Source organism: Protopterus annectens, chromosome 4.part0 (genome assembly GCF_019279795.1).
Source record: "Protopterus annectens isolate FY-2018-M chromosome 4.part0, PAN1.0, whole genome shotgun sequence".
Lineage (NCBI taxonomy): Eukaryota > Metazoa > Chordata > Ceratodontiformes > Protopteridae > Protopterus > Protopterus annectens.
The window spans coordinates 1,149,811,540-1,149,833,690 of NC_056733.1; the positions used below are offsets into that span (position 1 = coordinate 1,149,811,540).

The window sequence follows — 22,151 nt, forward strand, 5'->3', positions numbered from 1 at the left end:
TGTTCATAATTCCCGCCACTTTGACTAAAGCCCCAGTTCCAGCTGAAGAAAAGCAACCCCAAAGCATGATACTACCACCACCATGCTTCACCATGGAGATAGTTTTCTTTGGTGATGCGAAGTGTTGTTTTTTGTGCCAAACGTACATTTTGGAATTGTGGCCAAAAAGTTCAGCCTTGGTCTCATCAGATAATAACACATTTTCCCACATGCTTTTGGGAGACTTGATGTATTGTTCTGAAAATTTTAGCCGGTCTTGGATGTTTTTCTGTATAAGAAGAGGCTTCCTTCTTGCAACCCTACCCCATAGTCCAGATATATGGAGAATACAGGAGATTGTTGTTACATGTAGTACACAACCAGTACTTGCCAGAAATTCCTGCAGCTCCTTCAGTGTTGCTGTAGGTCTCTTGGCAGCCTCCCTGACCAGTTTTTGTCTTGTGTTTTCATCAGTTTTGGAGGGCCATCAAGTTCTTTGCAATGTCACTGTTGTTCCATATTTTCTCCACTTTTTGATAACTGTCTTCACTGTGTTCCATGGTATAGCCAATGCTGTGGAAATTTTTTTGTACCCTTCTCCTGACTCTCACCTTTCAACAATGAGATCCCTTTGATGCTTTGTAAGCTCTGTGCGAACCATGGCTCTTGCTGTAGCAGGCAAATGAGTAAATGTCAGGTAAATCCTACTAGGACAGCTGAACATTATTTGGGGTTAATCAGAGTATCTTTAATTGATGGCAGGCGTGTACCCAAGAAGACTGAATGTTGTAATTAAATTAAAAAAGTGCTTCAACAAAGGATTAGTTTAAGGGTGTGCACACTTACGCAACCAGCGTATTGTATGCTTTTCATTTTTTATATTTTTCCCCTTAACAGATTTGTTTGTTTTTCAATTGAATTGTACAGGTTATAGGTCACATTAAAGGTGGGAAAAGTTTTGAAATTATTTATTGAGGTCTCTTTTTTTTTATATCACAAAAACCTGGCATTTTAACAGGGGTGTGTAAACTTTTTATATCCACTATAGCATCACAGTCATTGCTGTCTTTTTTTCTTTCCTTATTTTAGTACCAGTAGCTTCATAGCCAAAACCACATAATTTATGCCCATTTTTGGGGCGAGTCTGGGTCAGCTTTCCAGTGTTTGAAATTGCATCTGTTTAGATGTAATTGTACTGTGTAGATATTGAAATTGTTGCACCTTTAATAGAATCCTCCCACATATAGAGTTTGCAAACTGTACTACATTTTTTGAAGTGTTAAATGTTGCTATACTCATATCAAAATCTGCCATGTGTCCATAACCCAGCAAGAAATTGCAACTTAATAGGACTTCATTGGGTCAGCAAACACAGTCATAAGTAAAATGAAGAAGTCAACTAAAACAGCAATAAACTTTTTTGAGAATGAACATTTAAAGCTGTAATTCAAGTCAGTAATTTCTTACATTTCAGGAAAACCACAAAGGAGAACCTTGTAGAAATGTCAAGCTCAATCACAGAGAATTTGATGAATGTTAGTCGAATGATGGCACAGCAAGTTCAGCAGAGTGAAGAGACTGTTACAACGCTAGGTATGTATGGCAAAAAGGTGTTTGCACCTGTTTTTCATAGCAAGGTTTTAACAACTGTGTTTCTTAACAGACTGATGTCCGCTTTCTCTTTCTGTTCCTTTATTTCCTGTCACACTTTATTTTATTTACATTTGTTTACCGGGAAATTCTGACTGGACACAGGTCCTTTTTCAGCGGATGCCCGGGGAGAAAAGCTCCACATTATGTACATGATAAATAGAGATACAAAGTTGCAGCAATAGTAAACAACATTACAGGTTGTTGGCTTTAGTACAATAACAAAATATTGATTATCAACAGTTGTTGTTTGTCTTTCGGCTTTTCCCGGTTATGGGTCGCCACAGCGGAACTCCGGTCCGCTAATGATTGACAGTTGGTTTTTATGGTGTCGAGTTGCCATCCCAATGCCCAACCTTCAACAAAGGCACGCCCATTCAACGCATGTCTTTCGAACGCCCACTCGACCGCGGGGATGACATGCAGACTCCACACAGAAGGCACTCCCAACCCAAGCCGAGAATCGAACGGGAGAAGTTCTTGCTGTGAGGCAACAACGCTACTGCTGCACCACCGTGTAAAGGGATATATTGATTATCAACAGTATATACAGTAAATGTTGCAAGTTAAGATAGTTTCTTGTCATTTATAATAATAGTAATAAAGTTGTAGGACAAACTGTTATAGTATGTAAAGACAACTAGCTATTTCTGACTGTGGTTAGTAGTGGCAGTAGTATAGTTGGTTTAAGAGTCTAGTGGGGAGGGAGGTAAGGGTGGGGGTGTTAGTCTGGATTAGAACAAGGAAAAAGCCAGGGCAAATTTAAGTGGAATTTGAGTGCAGTCTTGAAAAGGCTGCTGGAAGGTAGAGTAGTTATAGATGGTGGAAGATTGTTCCAAAGTTTAGATATGGTACATGAAAATATGGCTTCTCCTGCTGAGTTTTTGGGTTTGATAACAGTGAGTTGATTTTTTTTTTTTTACTTTGACTTTTTTTTTTTTTGACTTTCTTATTGTTAGATTAACTTGGCATACCCTCTACCTTCCATCAACCTGTTCTCTCCCTTGCTTGTTTTCTCTCTGTCACACTTAATCTATCATATGTTGTCATTTTCTTTTAAAATCCATTTGTTACCATTTATTTTGCTTTATTCACTCTGTAACTAAGTCATACTTGAGAAGGGGCTTTCCAGTTCTCTTTACTCACTCAGCGTAATACATTTTTGAGTAGTTCTTATAGATGGATGGGACTACTGCTTTTGGTCGAATTATATTTGGTCGAAAATAATTTCAGGCAGTTCACTTCACCGAAAATGCATTTCACTGAAAACCCATTTGGTCGAATTCCAGTTGGTGTAAAATTGAGTAGAGCCCCTGCCCCACTGCAGTGCGATGCTGGAGTGAGAATATAAAGTAAGGGGTGTGTGGGGGGTGTAGGCCCCCACATAATTGCAGTGTATACACTGTTATATATATGTGTATCCATTAAAAATACATTGAAACATATAACGTCAGTAAAAACACTGACAGAACCATCCCCCATTCTGGAATTATAGCTAAACTCACTAAACTAGGTATAAATCCCTACGTCACAAGATGGGTTGCCAACTGGCTCACTGACAGAACCCACACTGTAAAAGTTGCAGACTCCAAATCTGACCTCAAACCAGTGACAAGTGGAGTACCACAGGGTTCAGTCCTGGGACCTCCCCTGTTTGGTATCTACTTCTCTGAAGGACAGGCTAACACAGAAGGCCTCTGGCTAACAAAGTTTGCAGATGACTGCAAACTAGGAGTCATAGTCAAGTCCCCAAATGATGTGGACATCCTACAGAAGGGCCTCGCTGAGACAGATGCCTGTTGTCAGAGCCATGGCCTCAAGCTCAATGCCAAAAAGTGCAATGTCATCCCCTTTGGTAAAAACTCTGTACCCATGAACTACCACATAGGCAGCAATCTACTTAACAGCGAATGTGTGATGAGACCTTGGGACCCAGGTGGACAGTAGTCTCTCCTTTGATAGTTACATTGCCACAGTAGTCCGGAAGTCCTTCTACGTAGCATACCTCATCGTAAAAGGGTTCTCATCCAGGAAAAAAGAGGTCATTGTTCCCCTCTACTTGACACTCATTAGACCCTTTATAGAGTGCAACACCCCTTTTGGAATGTACCTCACAAGACATCTGCAGCAGCTGGAAAGGCCACAGAAATACCTCACAAAGAGGATTACTGGCCTCAAACAAATGCCCTACACTGATTGTCTCAAAAAACTCCAGCTTTATTCCGTAGCATATTACCTACTTTGAGGTGATCTCTGCCAACATTTAAAGCTATGTCAAACCCAGAGCTGTTGGACATGCTACACCTAAAGAAATCCCAATCCCTCCAAGTTACACGCTCTAGGGACCTAAACTTTGTCACCACAATAAACAGGACTTGCTGGAGGGATAGATTCCTGTCCCAGAGACTTCCCATACTCTGGAACAGTCTACCCATCTATGTCAAGCAAAGTTCTTCATTAGCACTCTTCAAGAAAAATCTTGATGAGTGGATGGGAAATAGGAAATACACCCCGGAGATCACTTCTGTGTGTCTGCTCGACAGTGGCACAGGAAAAATAACTTTCTTGGGTGGCGTAAGCCAGGGAACCTTGTTGGCTAGGCTTACGTAGGCCCTTGGGCCAATAGCCCTAGTACCTATCTATGAACTAGTTGCAAAATGTGGGGGACTACACCCCCCACACCCCCCCTAACTTTATATTCTCACTTCAGGGTCGCATTGCAGTGGGGCATGGGCTATATTCCATTTTCGACCAAATGGAATTTGACCAAAAGAGCTTTCGGTCAAATGAGCTTTCAGTGAAGTGGGCTGCCTGAAATCATTTTCGACCAAATGTAATTCAACCAAAAGCAGTAAACCCAGATGGACACATTAAATAAAGTCAGAGGTCAGAGATGTATGTTGTAACCATTTAAAGTGGAAATGTGATCTTGAGAAAGTCCTTGGGGTCATACAGTTCTTTCGACTAGAGGGTACAAAACTTTGAACCACATGCATACTGTGGGCAGATGATTTATGTGCTGAGCACATATCCCATGATAACAACTGCTGTAGCTTTAGCATTGCTTCCAGCTCTTGAATGATTGTACAGTTGTTACAGTTGTATGTAGGTTGAATGGAGAGGAAACTGCCATGATGTTATGTATTGCTGAGTATTAAATCCATGTACCTTAGAAATAAAGACAAGATGCTGGTTTATTGGGGGGGGGGCTTGGATGCAACAAGAATCTATGTTATAAACAGAAAGCAACTCAGAATTGAAGTATAAGCTTGTAGTATTAAGTGAAGTTATTGGCCTTTTTTATTATTTTTTTGGTAAGTTACATAATTTCAAAAGATGACACTGCTGAAAATGTCGCTTCACACCCCCCTCTTTTTAGGATATATTTGTAAGCTAGCTAGCTTACCATTGTACTCTTGCTGAGAGAAGCAAGCGACACATATGTGGCAGGCAGATTCTGTTTACAGCTGTCAGGAGGTGTTGTTGGAAGCAGTACACTACAGATGTAGCTGTCAGGCCTGTGATGGCTGATTGACAACAGAAGGAATGTGTGCACTTGAAGTACTGCTGCTGGTCAGGGCCTGGCAGAGGAACACTGTATAAGCAAGTGTTTCTGCTTATTTGCCATAGATTGCTTGTAGCTCATTCAGGGGGGAGGGTGGCAGATGAGTCCTGTTCTCCCACGGATTCTATCTATTGTCACCAATGACCATAGCTATATTATGTGAAGTGGAACTGTCCTTCCCATTGGGCCATATTACTTATGTGAAGTGCTGAGTTTCTAGTTCTTTGTGTCTGCCTGTAAAATCAGTATGTAAATATAAATTAGAAAGTAAGTTGCTTTACAGTAATAGTCAAGGTTTTTTTAATGCAGTGGCTGCTGCTTACTACCATGTGTACCCACAATAGATGACACTAGATGGTGCCCACTTTTCCACTGTCAGACATTGAGGAGTGTGCCCTATCCACAAGAGTTTTAACCCTGAAATGTCCTGTAATATTGTGTAACCTAATGTGATAGCATTGCTAGTATTTGTTTTTTGGCATTAATTGTTCTTAATACTCTAGTGCCTTATATAAACATGACAGTGTAGTTGCCCAGCATCTTAGGAGCTATTCTCTTACACAGGGTGGCATATGCCCACCTTTTATTGTATTAGTCCTTATACATAATGTAGTTTATTTAAATGTGTTCTGTGGATTTATGGCACTTGTGTCCCCAGCTTGCCAGTGTCACAAACAGTTAAGAGGTGCCTGGTTCATTGTTGATTCTTTCCTCAAGTGAAGAAAATGCCTGCTGATGCTTCTTTTAACTTTAGTTAAGAAGAATGTTATGTCCTTGACCCCAGCCAGTCTTTCCATTGCAGGGCCATCTTACTTTCACTCCTCCTGCAGTGTAACTCTTAAAATTCACCAGTTGCCCTGTACTGAGGCACATTTTCAATGTCAGGAAGCCACTGTATACTGAGTGCAGGCACTGTAGACATTTCTGTTGGGAATCTTTGTTTAGTGTTTTTTTCTAGTAGACATTTCAGCAGATGGCTATCTATTATGCTGAGATTTTGAACATTTTCAGCACGTATTTTCAGCATGCTGACTGTGGTGCCTCACGTCATGAGCTGTTATCACTGAGCAGTTACATCACAGAAGGTAATTTTACATACACTGGCTGTGAAATTACGGACTCCTACACAGTTTCACAGCAACACTGCTGCTGTTTCTGAGGTAATAGTTTCATTAAGATAAATAGAAAAACTGGCCTCAACTTGTTGGTTTATAGTCCACAATTTAAGCCTTTAAGTCTTCCAAGCACATCAATAGCTTGGCAGCTGTTAGCGTTCAAATGCAAGCTAAGGTGACTCTGATTTTTTTTTTTTCTTTTTCTTGAACTATCATTGTGTTATAGTGCAGATTGTCCTTCATTACTGAATTACACACTGACTTTGAAGAATAGATAAGGTAGGTTTCTACAATCTTCTGACCATTTTGGGCCAAGTGTGTTAATTACTGAATTTGTCTGTTTAATTTTGATAATGCATTCATGTCTCTTCAGTAATTTTCAGTCATCTGTCTTGTCCTTAATTACTGAATTTGCCTGTTTTTATAATGCACCTGTGTCTCTTCAGTCATCTGTCTTGTCTTTTAGCAATTCCTCTACACCATGTTTGAGTATCTGCTATGGCTTTACATCTGCAGATTGCAGTCATTTTTATAGTCCCAGAGTTATGAAACTCTCTTCTAGCATCACACAATGCACTTCTGATACATTTTTAAATGACTTGCTCTTATAACATTTTCCCATATCCTGCTGAAAGTCAGCAAATTTATACATCACTGCTTGCTTTATCTTTACCTTGTAAAGTGAGCATTTTATTGGTATTTTGTTATTGCCTTAATACTTTAGCCATCTCATCATAACATCTCAATTGTAACATTACCATCTTGACAATGATTGCTTTAAAGTTCTTGTTACTATACATTACCATACTGAGGGTGATAATAGTTTGACATTTTTGTTTCTTCTTTACTGATTTCAAGGGTGAAATGCTACAAAAGCAAGGTTTACTTCAGTGTTACCAAGAAGTGCTAACTGAATAGCTGACTCAGGATTTTTTGAATAAAGTGAAATGCCTAATAGTGACAAAGAACCACATGAATACTTTGTACAAATGAAAATGAATTGTAAGTGAAATCAGTAAGGCTGCTTGTCTGGCTTTCACAGTTCACTTAGAAACCTTAATTTTCTCTGATTTAGGATGGAAATGTTCACATTAAAACTAGCATAATATTAAGGCACATTTGGTATTTATTTTTTTAAAAGATCTAAATATTCCTAGCTTCCAGTATTGCCTGTTTACCTTTAAAGTTTATTTTTCATTATGATTCTTACAGTTTTAGTTTCTAGTATCATAAGAAAAGGCAGACTTATTTCTTAAGAAAGTTTTTAATTTTTGTCTCCATTTTAAATGCAGAGCAGTGTTCGATGTGTTTACACACCTGCTCATTATTGCACAACAGCAGATTATACCGGGTTGGTTTTCCTGACTTGGGATCTGTCATTTTCTGCAGTTACAAATGCCCGATCCACTGAAGCTGTCATCACAGGCAGGCAACAGCTGCACTGTATCTCTTGGGTTTTAGAAAGCTGTGATGTCTTTTATTTTCCTTCTTGCGTAGTCTTTATTAGGGCTAGTCCATTGAACAAGAGGATAGTGATCTGTCCCAGGAGAACATGTGTGGGAAACATTGGACAGGTGCTCACAGAAGATCTAACGTATTGCAGATTGGTGAATATATAGCTGCTGAAATTTTGATGTCAGCCGTACGAGTTTCTGGGATTTGTAGTTTAATTGAGGCCAGACTCTCACTTACTTATAACCTTTAAATATTTTGCAGGTAGTTCTGTTTTATTAGCATAGTAGATCATTATAAATGTGTAATTATCTGGTTAATAACACTATCTCTCAAATTTACTTGAATGCCTTCAAATATATAGTTATTATTTCTTGGTGGAGGACATCAAATCCTTGGCTTTCTGCTGACATCACTATTCAGAGAATTCTGATAGTACATTTTCATTGATGTGATAAAACAACTTAAAAGTAGCAGCATTTCAGGGATCTGAACAGTATGGAACAGACTGATAATTCTGGTCCTACTTCACAACTGAAAGTGGGTCCATATTTAGTCAGATGAGCTTTTGTCTGGGCAAGAAGGGTGCAAAGAAAAAAAAACATTATTGGATAGACCAGGTATTTAAAAAAGTGAATGATTAATGCAATATTTATTGAGAGCATAGACTCTAGCTGAGCTGCCTAAAAACACAGATTTGAGTACCAAGCCCCCCCCCCCCAGATCTTTTTTGCCACTGAAGAGGGTGCTCCTCTGCAGGTTTTTGAAGATTGATGGTCAGCTTGTGCTGTTCCCTTTGAGGAAAAACCTTCCACATTAAAAAAATGTTTTAATGTACTTTCCTGCTTATGAAAGTTGCTTTTTTCTAGGAGTTGTTTTTGTTTTAACAGACTTTCACAGGATTTAACTACTTTTAAACAGGGCACATTTTTTTCTTGTCAGTTTAAAAGTAGTTAAAACATTTTTTTCGGTAGAGAGTTATGTTTATTTTACTTTTTAGGACTGGCAGTGAGTATTAAAAGTAATTTTTACTATGATGTTGTATGAAAAAGTGACTTTTAACTACTTTCTTTTTATCCTACTTGTTTTCCCCGGGAAAGAGGCACCATTTTCAGCTTGACTGTGGAACAAACTACCGGTCCCAAGGGTTGTTCCTTCTTTCAGTCATAAAAAGAAAATGTTAAGCAAACAGCTTTTGCCACCATAGCAGGCTAACATCTGGCTCATTTGCAGGTGAGTGACTCTAGTGTAACCAAAACTTGTTCCTCAGACCATTCATCTTTTGTTCCAGATTCTTCTGGTGTAGCATCTATCCATGGACCGGTGGTTCATCATGTCCTCTGCAGCTTTTGGAATCCCCTCAGTGGGTGTGAGAGAGCCACTCTTATTGGTCCTGGGAGAGAGAATGGAGAAGGCCTCCCTGTTGTGCCCATCATTGAGGAAACCGCTGGTACCATTAACAACACTGCTGGTCCCATTTATCCTATGAAAAAGAAGCAGAAAACTAAACGTATCTGGTCTTTCTGAAATCTCTCTAGACAGGAGTAGCTTACTAGATCTGGCTCAGGGTCTATTTCAGGCTATTGATCCTCCTTATAAGGTGGTTTCTGGTAAAAGAAAGAAAGAAGGGTGCCTCCTTTTTTTTTTTTGAAGAGATTCAAGATTCCGAATCTGAAGAGTAAGATGAAGGGACAGATGCAGGGTTTTCTCCTAGGATTTCTGATTCAGACTCAGAGGAGAACACAGTATATGATTTCTCCCTGTGGGAACCTCTCTGTTTCTCTTTCTTTGAGACTATTTCCAGAATGTGCAAGTGCTTTCAGTGGGAGAGCACAGGTTTCTTAGTCCCTTAGAAAATACTATGAGCTGTTACATGTGGAATTTCCAGAACCTTCACCCATTTCTCAAGTGCTGTCAGCTTTGTAGGATGAGTGTCACTGCCTACGATTTTCTTGACAGTCAGCCTGCTATCCCTAAAAAGCAGCATACAGTTCCTTAGTCTTAAGTTTTTGTACACTCATCCCAAACCTGACCCAGCAGCTATAGCTTTAGCTAATCGTACTGCTGCTAAACATCTAGTTAATTCCAATTCTATAATTTTTTGACAAGGATTAGGAAATTATTGATAGTGTGAAAAAAACGTATGCTTCTGCGACTTCGATTTTCAGAATTTTGAATTGTCAAACATATGTTAAAGTTTAATAAAATACCACCAAGACCACTTTTACTCTTGGAAGGCTGTGTAAGCCGAGGCGCTAAGTGTTTCATTAAATTCGCTTACTTCTTGGATCGGTGGTCTTGGTAGTATTTTATTTTTTTTGTTTTTTTAACTTGTATTGGCTATATGTTAAAGTTTATTCTGACTGGTTGTGAAATTATGAGGAGTGTTTTGTCTGCAGTCTCTTCTTTTGAAGAAAAATCTGCTTTAAATTTTTTTTAATTTTTTTTTTATTTATTTATTTTTTTTTTTTGCATTTTACAGGTCACAACTCATTGTTTAAAGTGTGTGTCTGACTCTGTACTTCATCCAGAACTATGGCCACTGGTACTTTTGAGGAGGTTTACATGGCTGTGTTCTTAGAACCTCTCAGATAATGTGAAAAATGAAATTTTAGATTCTCCTTCGGATAAAGATTTAGTCTGTGGTCTCTCTGCTGCAGAGGTTATCAAAAAGTGTGGTGGGGGTAAGCTGATACAGGGAATCACTAAGATTTTTCAGTTCTCTTTTTTCCACAATTTCCAAGGGATTCTCTAACCCCTAATCCAATTTGTCAAGAAAGAAAATAAACAGTATCAACAAAATGCTGGTAAACAGATGTTTAAGATGAAATTATAAGTGGTATCCAAAAAGAGAACAGGAAAATCAAGGACAGCTCAGCAGGTTGGAATTACTATTTATGGGACCTTGTTCCCTCCTCCCAAACTGATACCTCCACTTCCTTCTTTGGCAACAAATGGTTTCAGACAAAATGGTTCTGAAGATCATTCAAGATTACAGATGGCAGTGGGAGATTCCTCCTTTTCAGGGGGTAATTTCTCATCCATCAGATTTGGCTTCTCTGTTTCAACCTGTCCTTCAACATGTGCTGTCTTGGGGAATGATAGAGCCAATTCCTCCTTCCCAGGTTAGGAAAGGTTTTGTTTCAAGGATATTTTTGATGCCAAAGAAAGAAAATGCTTGGAAACCAATTCCGGATCTTTCTTTCCTAAACCAATTATGACAATGCCCACATTCAAAATGTTGTCACTGCTCAGCCTTTTACCCATTCTTCCTCATTTAAGGTTCATGGTAACACTAGAGACAAAGATGCTTATCATCACATCCCTATTCATCCAGACTTTAAGCATTTGTTAAGGCTTTGTATGTCTGGATTGCATTATCAGTTCTGTGTTTTACCCACTAGACTATTCATAGCACCAAGATTGTTCACAAAGTGTCTAGCTCCAGTTATAACTCATTGTAGGCTACAGGGTATCCACATGACTTGCTTATCTTTGCAGAGTCTTTTTCAAAGTGTCAACAATCTCTCACTTGCTGGGATTCCAAGAGAACATTAAAATGTCTTTTATATCTCCATCACACAGGACTGTGTTCCTGGGGTGTCTGCTAGACGCCTTCATTCAACGATCTTTTCTTCCACAGGGAAAAAAATATAGATCTATGTCTGTATCTAGAGCTATTTCTTAATTTTCCACTTGGACCAGTCACTGCTATGAAATACCTCAGGATTTTGGGTCTCATGGCATCCACGATTCTCATGAAACTCCTGGCAAAACTTCACATGAGAAGGATATAGTGGTAACTGAAGTCTCTCTGATCCTAGCACCAATACCCTTTATCTTTTCAAATCCCAGTTCTGGGGTTTGTCGGAAGACAAATCACTTGGTGGAGATAACACATTTCCCTAAATCCAGGTCTCTCTTCCCCCATCACTCCAAAGCAGTCATTCACTACAGACGCCTTGGACTTTGCTTGGGGAGCAGTTTCAGGAAAGATAAAAACACTATGTTTGGGACACCAAGGACAGACACAATCACATAAATATAAAATAGATGCATACTCTAATCAAGGCACTCCACTCTCTAAATCATCTTTGGTCCCCTGGACCTCTTCAAGTTGTTACACATAGTACCATAGTCTTGGTAAATCAACAGGCAAAGGGGGAACCAGGTCTTACCTGCTTTACAGACAAGCCCTGTTAGCTTGGGATATAGCTTCATACCACAGTCTCACTTTACAAGCATTTTACATCCCGTAAGATTAAAATTATGTGGCAGACAAGCTGAGTAGGACAAAGGTAGGCCCTCATAAATGGAAACTAGATCTGGGTGTCTTCCAAGATTTGATCCATCTGTGGGGAGTTCCTCAAGTAGACTTATTTGTCCCCTCTCTGAACTATCAGCTGACAAATTTCTGCTCCAGGACTCCATTTAAGAAGGCCTGGAAGGACAGATACCTTTTACTTTCCTTGGGACAAGAATGCTCCTGTATGCTTTGTACTTCCAAAGATTTTAGGAGTCCCACAAGATCAATGAGGTGACTCCTTTCTGGTTCAGGCAACAGTGGTTCTCCCTTTTTTGGAAATGGACGAGGCAAAAAATTGCAAGCTTTCTCACAGAATGGATCTACCTTACAGGGGTGTTTGATGTACCCTGACCCCAGGCAACTTCCGCTGACTTCCTTGTATGATGGAGTCTTAATTTCCTTTAGGCGTCTGTTTACTGAGGACATTCAGCAGGTATGAATGGAGGCAAGAGAGCCTGCTACTAGAAAATCAGAGATTTGCAAACGGAAAAGTTTTCTAGTTGGTGCCAACAACATAACCAGCACCCATGCTGGGCCAGTGTTTCTCTGTTTTTACAATATTTATGTGAGTTACTATCCCTCTGCAGTTCTTACTCCTCCATCAAGGTATGTTTGTCAGCCATTTCAGCATATCTGCCCACGATTCCTCCTGTTTCATGGCATTTTCACGTCAAAATGCTTTTGAAACAAGTTTTGTATAAGAAACTGCCAAGAAAACCAGTGCTTCCTCCTTGGGATCTTAATTTTGTGTTAGAGGAAATAACACTTGCTCCATTTGAACTAGTTTGTCAGCCTGACTTGAGGTTCTTAACATGGAAAACTGTTTTACTGATCATTCTTACCTCTGCAGGAAGAGTAACCGAGTTGCAAGCTTGTATGGTGAATCAACCATATCTCATTTTCCACAGAGACAGGGTTTCTTTGAGAACTAATCCTTCTTTTATGCCTGAAGTAATACTTTAAAGGAAAACTCTCTTTTTGTTTTCTGAGATATTTTAATACCTCAAAATCGCTCTGAGTGCTTCTTGTAGAATTTTAATATGGTATCCACAAATGGCTGCCAGTGGGGCTTAACATATCAGTGTGATCTTGTTTTTATTCAACCCTTCCTCTTTCCCATAATCCATTTCAAGTCTGCTTTATATGAATCATTCTAAACATAAGGAGTAGCGGTTTATTCCCACCCCATTGACATGTAATAGGATTACTGTCAGTCACTGTCACCTTGTATAATTTCTGTAGCAGGTCTGTTTTTTTTCTTGCAATGACTCTCTTTTATGTTTGTCTCAGAGCGTGCTTTACACTATACTAAAGATTTGTATAGCTGCAAACAAAAAAGTAGCTAAATTGTTGGCCTTTATTCAAATGTTCCTTTTGTAGTCCAAAATGAAATGACAGTCCCCTTCCCCAACACTATTTCTTAGGTGTCAAAACAGTCATTTCACTTAAGAGGTCCTTTTAGTTGCATGTGTAACAGCAGCAACTGGAAAGGAAGGTATTTGGGAATAATTCTGTTCCCCAGTGCCTGCAGTGGAAACATTTTTATTTTTATTTTTACCTGAATGTTGTAAAAAATGTGTTATTTTCATTTGTTTTATATCTAATGTCATGTTCTTTTTCCCCTTTACTAAGTCTACAACAAAATATGACCAGCTCTCTATTCATTGACTTTGTCTAACTGTTTTTTTCTGAGGCGAAGCATTATATTTTGTACCTTTTCTTGTTATTCTCCTTGTATAATAATTTGTTATAGTACAGGAAAATCACTCTTACAAATGTGACTCCTTGATAATGACACAGTAAAGTTAAGGGACTGGAAAATTCTATTCCCCAGTTCCAGCAGTGGGAGATTTTGTTTTTGAAAAGGGGGGGTCCAAACATGGTAGGAAATTATTTATCATTGCATTTGTTTTATAACTGTTATGCTCTTTTTCTCCATACTATATGCTGTTTCTGTAATTCTACAGCCAAATACGACCAACTTTCTATTCCTTACCTTTTGATAACTTTTTTTTGTTTGCAACATGGAATGCCTTCTGGCAATTATTGTTTTTTTTTTTCTCTTTTAATGTTATTGTGCTCATTAACTGGTTTGTCAATGTGCAATATAGTCACTCTGCTGCAAAACTGACTCCTTGATACCTAGGAATCTCATTTCATCAAGACGAGAACAAATTTTATCAGGAGAATATAAAAAATCTATGGACAAATATACAAAGAGATCTGGAAAGATGGTCACATCTTAAACTTCCTTTTTTATCTAGAATAGCTATAATTAAAATGAATGTACTTCCCAGACTACTGTATGTTTTTAGTGCAACCAGTATTCCGATTCAAAACAAATTTTTTAAGAACACACATAAAGAACTTTCAAAATGTTTATGGTATCCCAAGCCAACAAGAATAAATTATCATAAATTAGTACACCCTAAAGAAAAAGGAGGAATGGGTCTACCAGATCTGAAGCTATACTATGATATTATTAACTGTGGTAGGTTAATCAATATAGATGAATACTCCAAAGAATCCTCTAGGTGGTTCCCGTCTTGGATGAAATTATACCATAATTATATTAGAACATTACAGTTTAACCCAAAAGCATTACCCTTCTTGTCAATTCAAAATACATAACTACTTAAAAGATAAAATTATAATTATACAAAAACTTTTTGAATCATTGAACTTAACACCTGCATTTATGACGCTTCAACCCATTCACCTTAATCCCAGTCTAAGGCTGAATAACAAGATGATTAACCTGGATCAATACCCACCATTGAGGGATATGTCCATTGCTGACTTAACATTCAAACAGGATTCGGTAACCACTATGAGGGAAAAATTAAACCTTCAGGCAAAATATACAATTATGTTAAGACAAATAAAGGAGCTTGGTTGTAAATTATGGGAGGATCATTCACTTTCAGCATCAGATATTTCCACTTGCATAGCCCTGATGGACTTGCTTCGCCGGAAAGAAAAAATGATCTCAAATGTCTATAAACTTGCTATAGCGATTAAATACAACAAAGAATGTATATGTTCTAACTACTGGACGAAGCAAGACCCTCAGATTACTAATAATTGCATTGCCCAAGCTATTCAAAAGTATTATAAATATATCCCTCTCCAAAAATTAAAATATACACAATATATGATATTAAACAATGCCTACTTTACACCTGCAGTTCTAAACAAAATGTTCCGCAATATACCAGCATACTGTGAATATTGCCCCACTCAGACTGCTGACCTCATACACATATTTTGGAGCTGCAAATGCTCGTATAAGCTGTGGTGTGCGCTTAGGGTCAACCTAGAAAAAATGGGATATGAAAAAACAACCTTATCATGGAAATTTACTCTTCTCCATATCCCCCCTCCAGGGTTAAACAAAGATCAAATACGGATCCTTATTACTCTTTTCATGCTGATCAAATACGACATCACTTTAAAGTGGAAAAATAGGAGGGAATTATCTTGGGAAGGCTTCAAGCAGATAGCTAGAAAACAACTTTATGCACATAGATATTTCTTGTATATAAGGAACCAGCAGCCGAAAATGAAGGATCTTTGGAAGCAAATATTGGACCATATTTTACTGTAATAATATAAAGAATGCAAATAATAAAAACTGTTTTGAACTTTTTAGGGCCAGGGTTTAGATGAGATTTGTACATAGTTATTTGATGCATTGTTTGAGGTTATTTTTTTTTATGTTTGTCAGATTGACATGTTTGTTTTTGTATATGTTGGATTTGTAATAATTTCAAAACAATCAATAAAAAGATTTAAAAAAAAAAAAAAAAACTGACTCCTTGATAATGACAAGTAGCTACTTCAGTTTTAGCTGAATGCCAATGGATTGACTACTTCAGAGCAGGTAAACCACCTGGACTTAATGTGAAAACTAGTATTAAACCCATTTTAAAATTTAGGAGAGAATTTTTATGAATTAACGTTCACCGGGCACAATGTTATGATGAATGACTTAAGCTAATTTTGTTATGCTATGGTGAATGATTTAAGTGAGTTGTTTCAAATGGTTAATTAATTATTTATCATGTGACTAATTTGAAGAAGCTGCCTATTGATATAAATTGAGTGAGAGCAGAATTGTGTTTTAGCATTGAAGAGAGTTGATTTTAACTCAAAAGCTCTGCGTTTTATTGTTTTTCTGCATTTAATAAATTTTAGATGGTTGAGTCCTCGCTTGTTTTGTCTTTATGTGAACTGTTTTTAGCAACTGGGATCCATTTGAACATCAGGAGAGTTGGTACCTTGCTCATTACTTTTCCTTTTTCCAGTACACATCACAATACTGTTCAATGTTCTGCTGCTTCAGTCTGTTATCAGCTAAGGTGGCTGTCAGTTTCAGTAAGTGTTCAATGAAATTCATAGCTTTTTCACTACTTGCATTTTGTTTGTAATGTTTCTCCCAGCCATAAATGCAGTGATGATGTGTTTTAATAGACAGAACATTTCCTTTCTGCAGTGTCTTTTCCACTCCATTCCATTTTAGAACACTTTCTCACAGTTGACTATACAAAATTATGTTATTTATTTTATTTATTTATTTAACATTTGTTAACCGGGAAAGTCCAACTTGGAACAAAGCCAGTTTTCAGCAGAGGCCTGGGGAGAAATGCTCCAGACTCATGTCTTTATAATATGGGAGAAAATCCACATGAACACAGGGAGGACATGCAGAATCCGCACAGAAGGCACCCAGCCAAGAATCGAACCAGAGAACCTGTTTGCTGTGAGGCGATAGCACTACCGCTGCACCACTGCGCCATTATCAGTGATATTCTCTTGCTCAATTACTCTTGTGTATGTTTTGCCCTGTACATGGTTCACCACAGTTATCAAACTAGAAACCAATGGCTTGGTGACTAATACGAACAGCACAGGTAATGCCAATGAGACAAGCAGAAATGGCTGTCAGATAAAGATGCTCCATTCGCAATATGTTACACATAGGTTCATACAAGTCAAAGTGACCTTGTGGGCCATTTTAAGCCTAGCCAATTACCTCATGTGAGAATCAAACCCTGTACCTTGTGTATGTAAGGTAAACACCTTAACCATTATGCCAACCTCCCACTATAAATGAAGGCTGAGAGAATCGAACACTGTTCTACAGGACATAGCTCATTAACAGCTTGTAGCATTAATCGTTTGTGCCAGCTGTCACACTAGTCTGACTAGACATGGTGTGCATTTTCCTTTGCACAATGTCAAAAGGTACAGCACAAATTCAAGAATGTCTATTCTTTGTACTGTGCTTTTAAAAGTCTTCACATTCAGTTCAGATATCAGTTATACTTCCTTGGTTATTTAAATTTGTCAGAAGAGTTGACAAATGCCTTTGAACTCTTGAGTGATCCAGTTGCTTTGTATTGCTATGAAAAGCATGGCTACATTGGGAGCAGATGTAAATCAGTGTAAGTTCTCTTCCAGTTTGCAGTAAAGACAGTGGAAAACAGTTTCACACCCCTGTCTTTTTTGTAGGAGCCGCTGAGCTCCTGACATCAACAAGACTAATTGCTATATAAGATTGTCAGCAGTACCTGAAATGGTAAATTACTGATTTCTCTGCGTCTGTGGTATGTCATGCAAGTGAGACAAATTCTTCTGCAAAGTATGTGAGAAGTTAAGCTTAAAAATGATGAGTGGGCTTTCCCTTCCTTTGATACCAAAACAAGGAAATGAAAGTTTTATCAAATACAAGCAGGCTTCAGGTGCCTACACAGGAACCAAATTGTAGGGAGAAAAGCAACCTAAGACTGTGTTAAACTGTAGGAGAAAGTGGAATTTTCATTTAAACCAAACTATCCCTCTCCCTCTTTTCTTTCCTGAACCTAAAATGTGGGAAAAAGGATACTTCATACCTTGGATGTCCACAGACAACTTGGGTGTACTATCTTGACAGAACAGAAATTTTCAGATCAGCTGTTCATTTCTTGTGAGGGTAAGAAGAAAGGACAGTGTGTTAAAACGGACTATTTCCAAAGGTTTGTCTCTTACCTTTTCTTCTGTTCACCATAACAAAATTATTCTAGGCAGGGTCAAGGCCCACTCTACCAGGGCTTTGGCTTCATCTGTGGCTTTTTGGAAAGAGTTAGATTTTAGACATATTCTAGAAGCAGCAACTCTGTTCTCTGTACGTACTTTTACAAAGCAATACAAGCTTGATTCTTTCCCTAGGTTTAGATCAGGCTTTACTAGGACCATTCTCCAGGGGCTCCTGGACCTTTCCCTTTACACTTCCCAAATGTCGTAAGCTAGGGTAGTCTACCCATACAGCTAAGGCTACTGCAGTAGTGATTAATATGATGAACATTATAACTTTGTGTAAGGAACCAGGATGCTGCCGTGGAATTTATCTAAGTCCATAGACATACCATACCATATCCTAACCAGATTTAGGTCACCCTCACTGTCCTTAGAATCCTATAGCTCATAGCTAGACATGCTGGAGACACTCTTACCATTAAACCAAATACCGTATTCAGGGGAGACTTAAACTACTCTAGTATAGACTGGGAAACATACACCACTTCATACTTGCAGGCACACTAATTTTTCGACTTAACACACATACCTTTGACCAAACAATGTGCACAACCACTAGAAGTTTAAACATACTGGACCTTGTACTCACCAATATGGAAGAGTGCTGTACCCCCCTCCCCCAGTGTCACATCCTCACTAATGAGGTCTGATCACAAAGCAATCTCCTTTGAAATGAAAATCAACTCTGTAACCCCAACAAACCCTGTAACAGTTAGAAAGTTTTCCAAAGCAAACTACATGGCAGTAAGTGAGAGTTTGTCAGAATTCAGTGCCCCCTAGTACTTTCAAGATGACTGCACACTGATCAGTAGCTTAACTTCATCTCTCTCAGTGTGAAAAAAGAAACTGAAAGCTAAAGACTAGTAAGTCTGACAGTTTTAGTAAAATTCAGTTACTGGCTAGTAAGTACATTGCCTGGATGCCAGCAAAGAAGAAACTTGAGAGACCCTAAAAGAAACTCAACTGGAAAAGGTAAAGAGAAGACACTGAGTGGAAAGAAGCCTGCATCTGTTCAGCAAAAAAAGTAGTTCAAGCTCCTGCTGTGGTACAAGAGATGGATTCCAGTCATTTAGAGGAAAAATATATCAAAGGTTTTACTTCTCTGTCATTTGATCTTTCTCCTTTCTAAGGATTCCACCTCCAGTTCTTTTCTTTCCATTACAATATTCAGTAATTCAGTTACAGTTGGTTTAGATTTTGACTTCCTTTTGTAGTAAAAAATGTAGTAAGCCATTATTGTGGCTAAGCAATAAAGAGCCTATATCCCATCTCAAAAATATAAATTTTCTTAGTTACAATGATTTGCTGATCAATGTTTCTAACAAGACATACTGTAGAGAATTTTTAAAATCTACTAACTCTACATACCTAGAAAATGTGCCCCCAGTTACCTCTCTCATTTGTATTGCATCTCTATCATTTGTTACCTACCTGAGGAAAAATCTTTGAAGTCTGCATGGGTTATAAAAGTATCTATAAAAATGCGTCCAAGCAAAAATCCTAAACCACCTGGACTTTTTGCATACATGGAAGCCATATAAATTATTTTCATTGTTCCTTGGTAAATGGCTTTTCTATATCTGTCCTCTGATTAATTCGTATAGTTATGTAATATTTTATATGACATACTTATATCCATTGTTTAATATCTGCCACTTTTCTAGAATCCGTTAAAAACTATACTATAGCTGTTCTATCACTTAACATTCCCCTGTCCCTTACTCTTTGCCTATATTCTGTTAATAGTTCCTGGTATAGAAAGTAGTCTCTAACCTGCAGTCTAAATTTCTGCTTCGCCTTCTCCCACTCAGTTAACTTCACCACCCTTACTATTTGTTTCTAATACCTTGGTTCTTTTGATATTTTTTACCAGCAAATTCCAGGTCCCTCTTACTTATTTTTGTCCTATTATTTAACAGTTATCCATGTTGGTAATAAAATCACCTTTCTCCATTCCTGTGTTGGCTTAGTTCTTAGAATATTTTCTGCTTGTTTATGAATATAAAGTTTTATATGGTTGTTACTATTCTCTTTAAGGACCTGGATTAACAGTCCTATCCTCTACTTATTTCTCAGACTCCTTCTCCCCATGATCATTATCATCATCCCGTTCCACTTTATTGGAGGAGTATATCAATTCAAAGAACAATTGACTAGAAAAAAGTTGAAGAAGCTTTAAACTGGTATTCAAATGAGTTGATAAAACTGCAAAAATAAGAGGTTAAAATGAAGAAAAGGCTGACTGAGTATGAGACTGCTCAAGAAGAACTATTACTGCAAAGGCTCACCCAGACTCTTCTACACTTTGCTGTGAGGGGAATGTTAGTTTGCTTTTTATTTGTTGTATTTTGTATTACTTTTTTGCCTTTTTCTATTTTGAATAATGTGATTTGCTTTCTTCATCTTGTGTTTTACTTGTATTCTGCTTTTAACTGCATATTAAAACTTGAAAAGAGACCACAGCGCTATCTCTTGTGAGTCGGGCAGAAATCAGAACAGGTCAGTTAAAGACGCCCACATAAGATAGAAGAGGTCAGTTGAGGTTACTCATCTGTGAACTGAGGGGGTGGAGCTAGGAACTAAACTTTCTTTTTAAGGGGTAAAATAAAACATTTCAGAGCTTTACTAGAAAGGCTCACCCTGACTCTGTTGCACTTTGCTTTGGGGGAAAGGTTAGTTTGCTTTTTATTTGTTGTATTTTGTATTACTTTATTGCCTTTTTTTGTTTTGAATACTGTGATTTGTTTTCTTTCCCTTGTGTTTTACTTGTATTCTGCTTTTAACTGCATATTAAAACTTGAAAAGAGACCACAGCTCTGTCTGTTGTGAGTCAGGCAGAAATAATTTCCCCATCCTCCCACACAGTTACTGTTGTGTTCGTAAGCACCACTGTCTTTCTAGTTGCCTGTCCCTTATGTTAATTTAACCACATGTCTCATTTCCTCTCTGCTTTTACTGGCTTGTATGAGTAATCACAAAATTATCATTTTGTGAAATCACTCCCCTTCAACTATTTAAATGTATTGGCCATCCTACTGTATTCCATGATACCAGAATACAAAAGTGACCACCCCCTTTCAATCTATCTTGCTGCTTTAAAAATAGTGACTCTCCATTAAAACTTAACTTTTTAGACAGGTAAAATGTAAGTTACTTACTTTCACATCTAATTCCTCTAGTGCACACTGCAGTGTTTAAGATCAACCATTTTTTCATCTTACCTGTAAGCATCTATTGCAAGACCACCAGTTATTTGAGAGCCCATATTCTGCCTCTCAGTAGTCATCATGGGATTAGTGCTTCTGTTTTCATCTGGTGAGAGAAGGAGCGCAGTTGCATTGTTTCCTGGAGACTGCTGATCACCAGAAAGCTTAATAACTGCTTTATAGGTGACAGCTTGAAAGTTGTTCTTATATTCTGATCCTGGTGAGAGTAGGAGCAGAGTGCATTGTTTCGTGACGCTTTCTGGTTGAAGTCCCTGTGACTAGCACTTGCTCTAAAACCTGCTGGAAAGCACTAGGAAGCCTTAAACTGTTACAAGCACTCAACTCCTTGTTAATAAGGAGAAATTAATCGTAGGCACTAAGCAGCCTATAATTGCAAAGTACCTAGGCAAGGTAAGGGAAAACAGCTCTTGTACTTTACAAAAAAAAAAAAGGCACCTAACCAGGCATGTCCAAGGGTCAGCTTCCGGTGATTTCCCCTGTCCACTTGGTGAATCTGGGCATACTGGGGCAGTGCAGCAATTGCCTCATGTACACAGACAACCCTCTCCTCCTTCCACCCAACACTACAACCTATGAGAGATGCACTTACATAGCCAAACTGGAAGCAAGGCTCTCTTCAGCCAAGACTGTGCTAGACAGTCAAGAGGAGAAGGTTAACACTCGCACTACACCTCAGGCAACACATAGCCCTTCAAAACCCTCACTACCAACACCCACACATAGCAACACTAAACCCACCTATGTGGAGACCCTTAACGTTAACCTGCCCAAGCAACAAG

General features: G+C 38.3%; 1 protein-coding gene across 1 annotated transcript in view; it reads left to right on the top strand.

The window, feature by feature from the left end:
* The window catches only part of BNIP1 (BCL2 interacting protein 1), a 413,601-nt gene that overhangs the window by 282,602 nt on the left and 108,848 nt on the right, over nt 1–22,151 (top strand). The window contains exon 5 of the mRNA XM_044069114.1: nt 1,454–1,572. Within this exon, the coding sequence (XP_043925049.1) occupies nt 1,454–1,572 (119 nt within the window). The remainder of the gene's footprint in view (nt 1–1,453; nt 1,573–22,151) is intronic.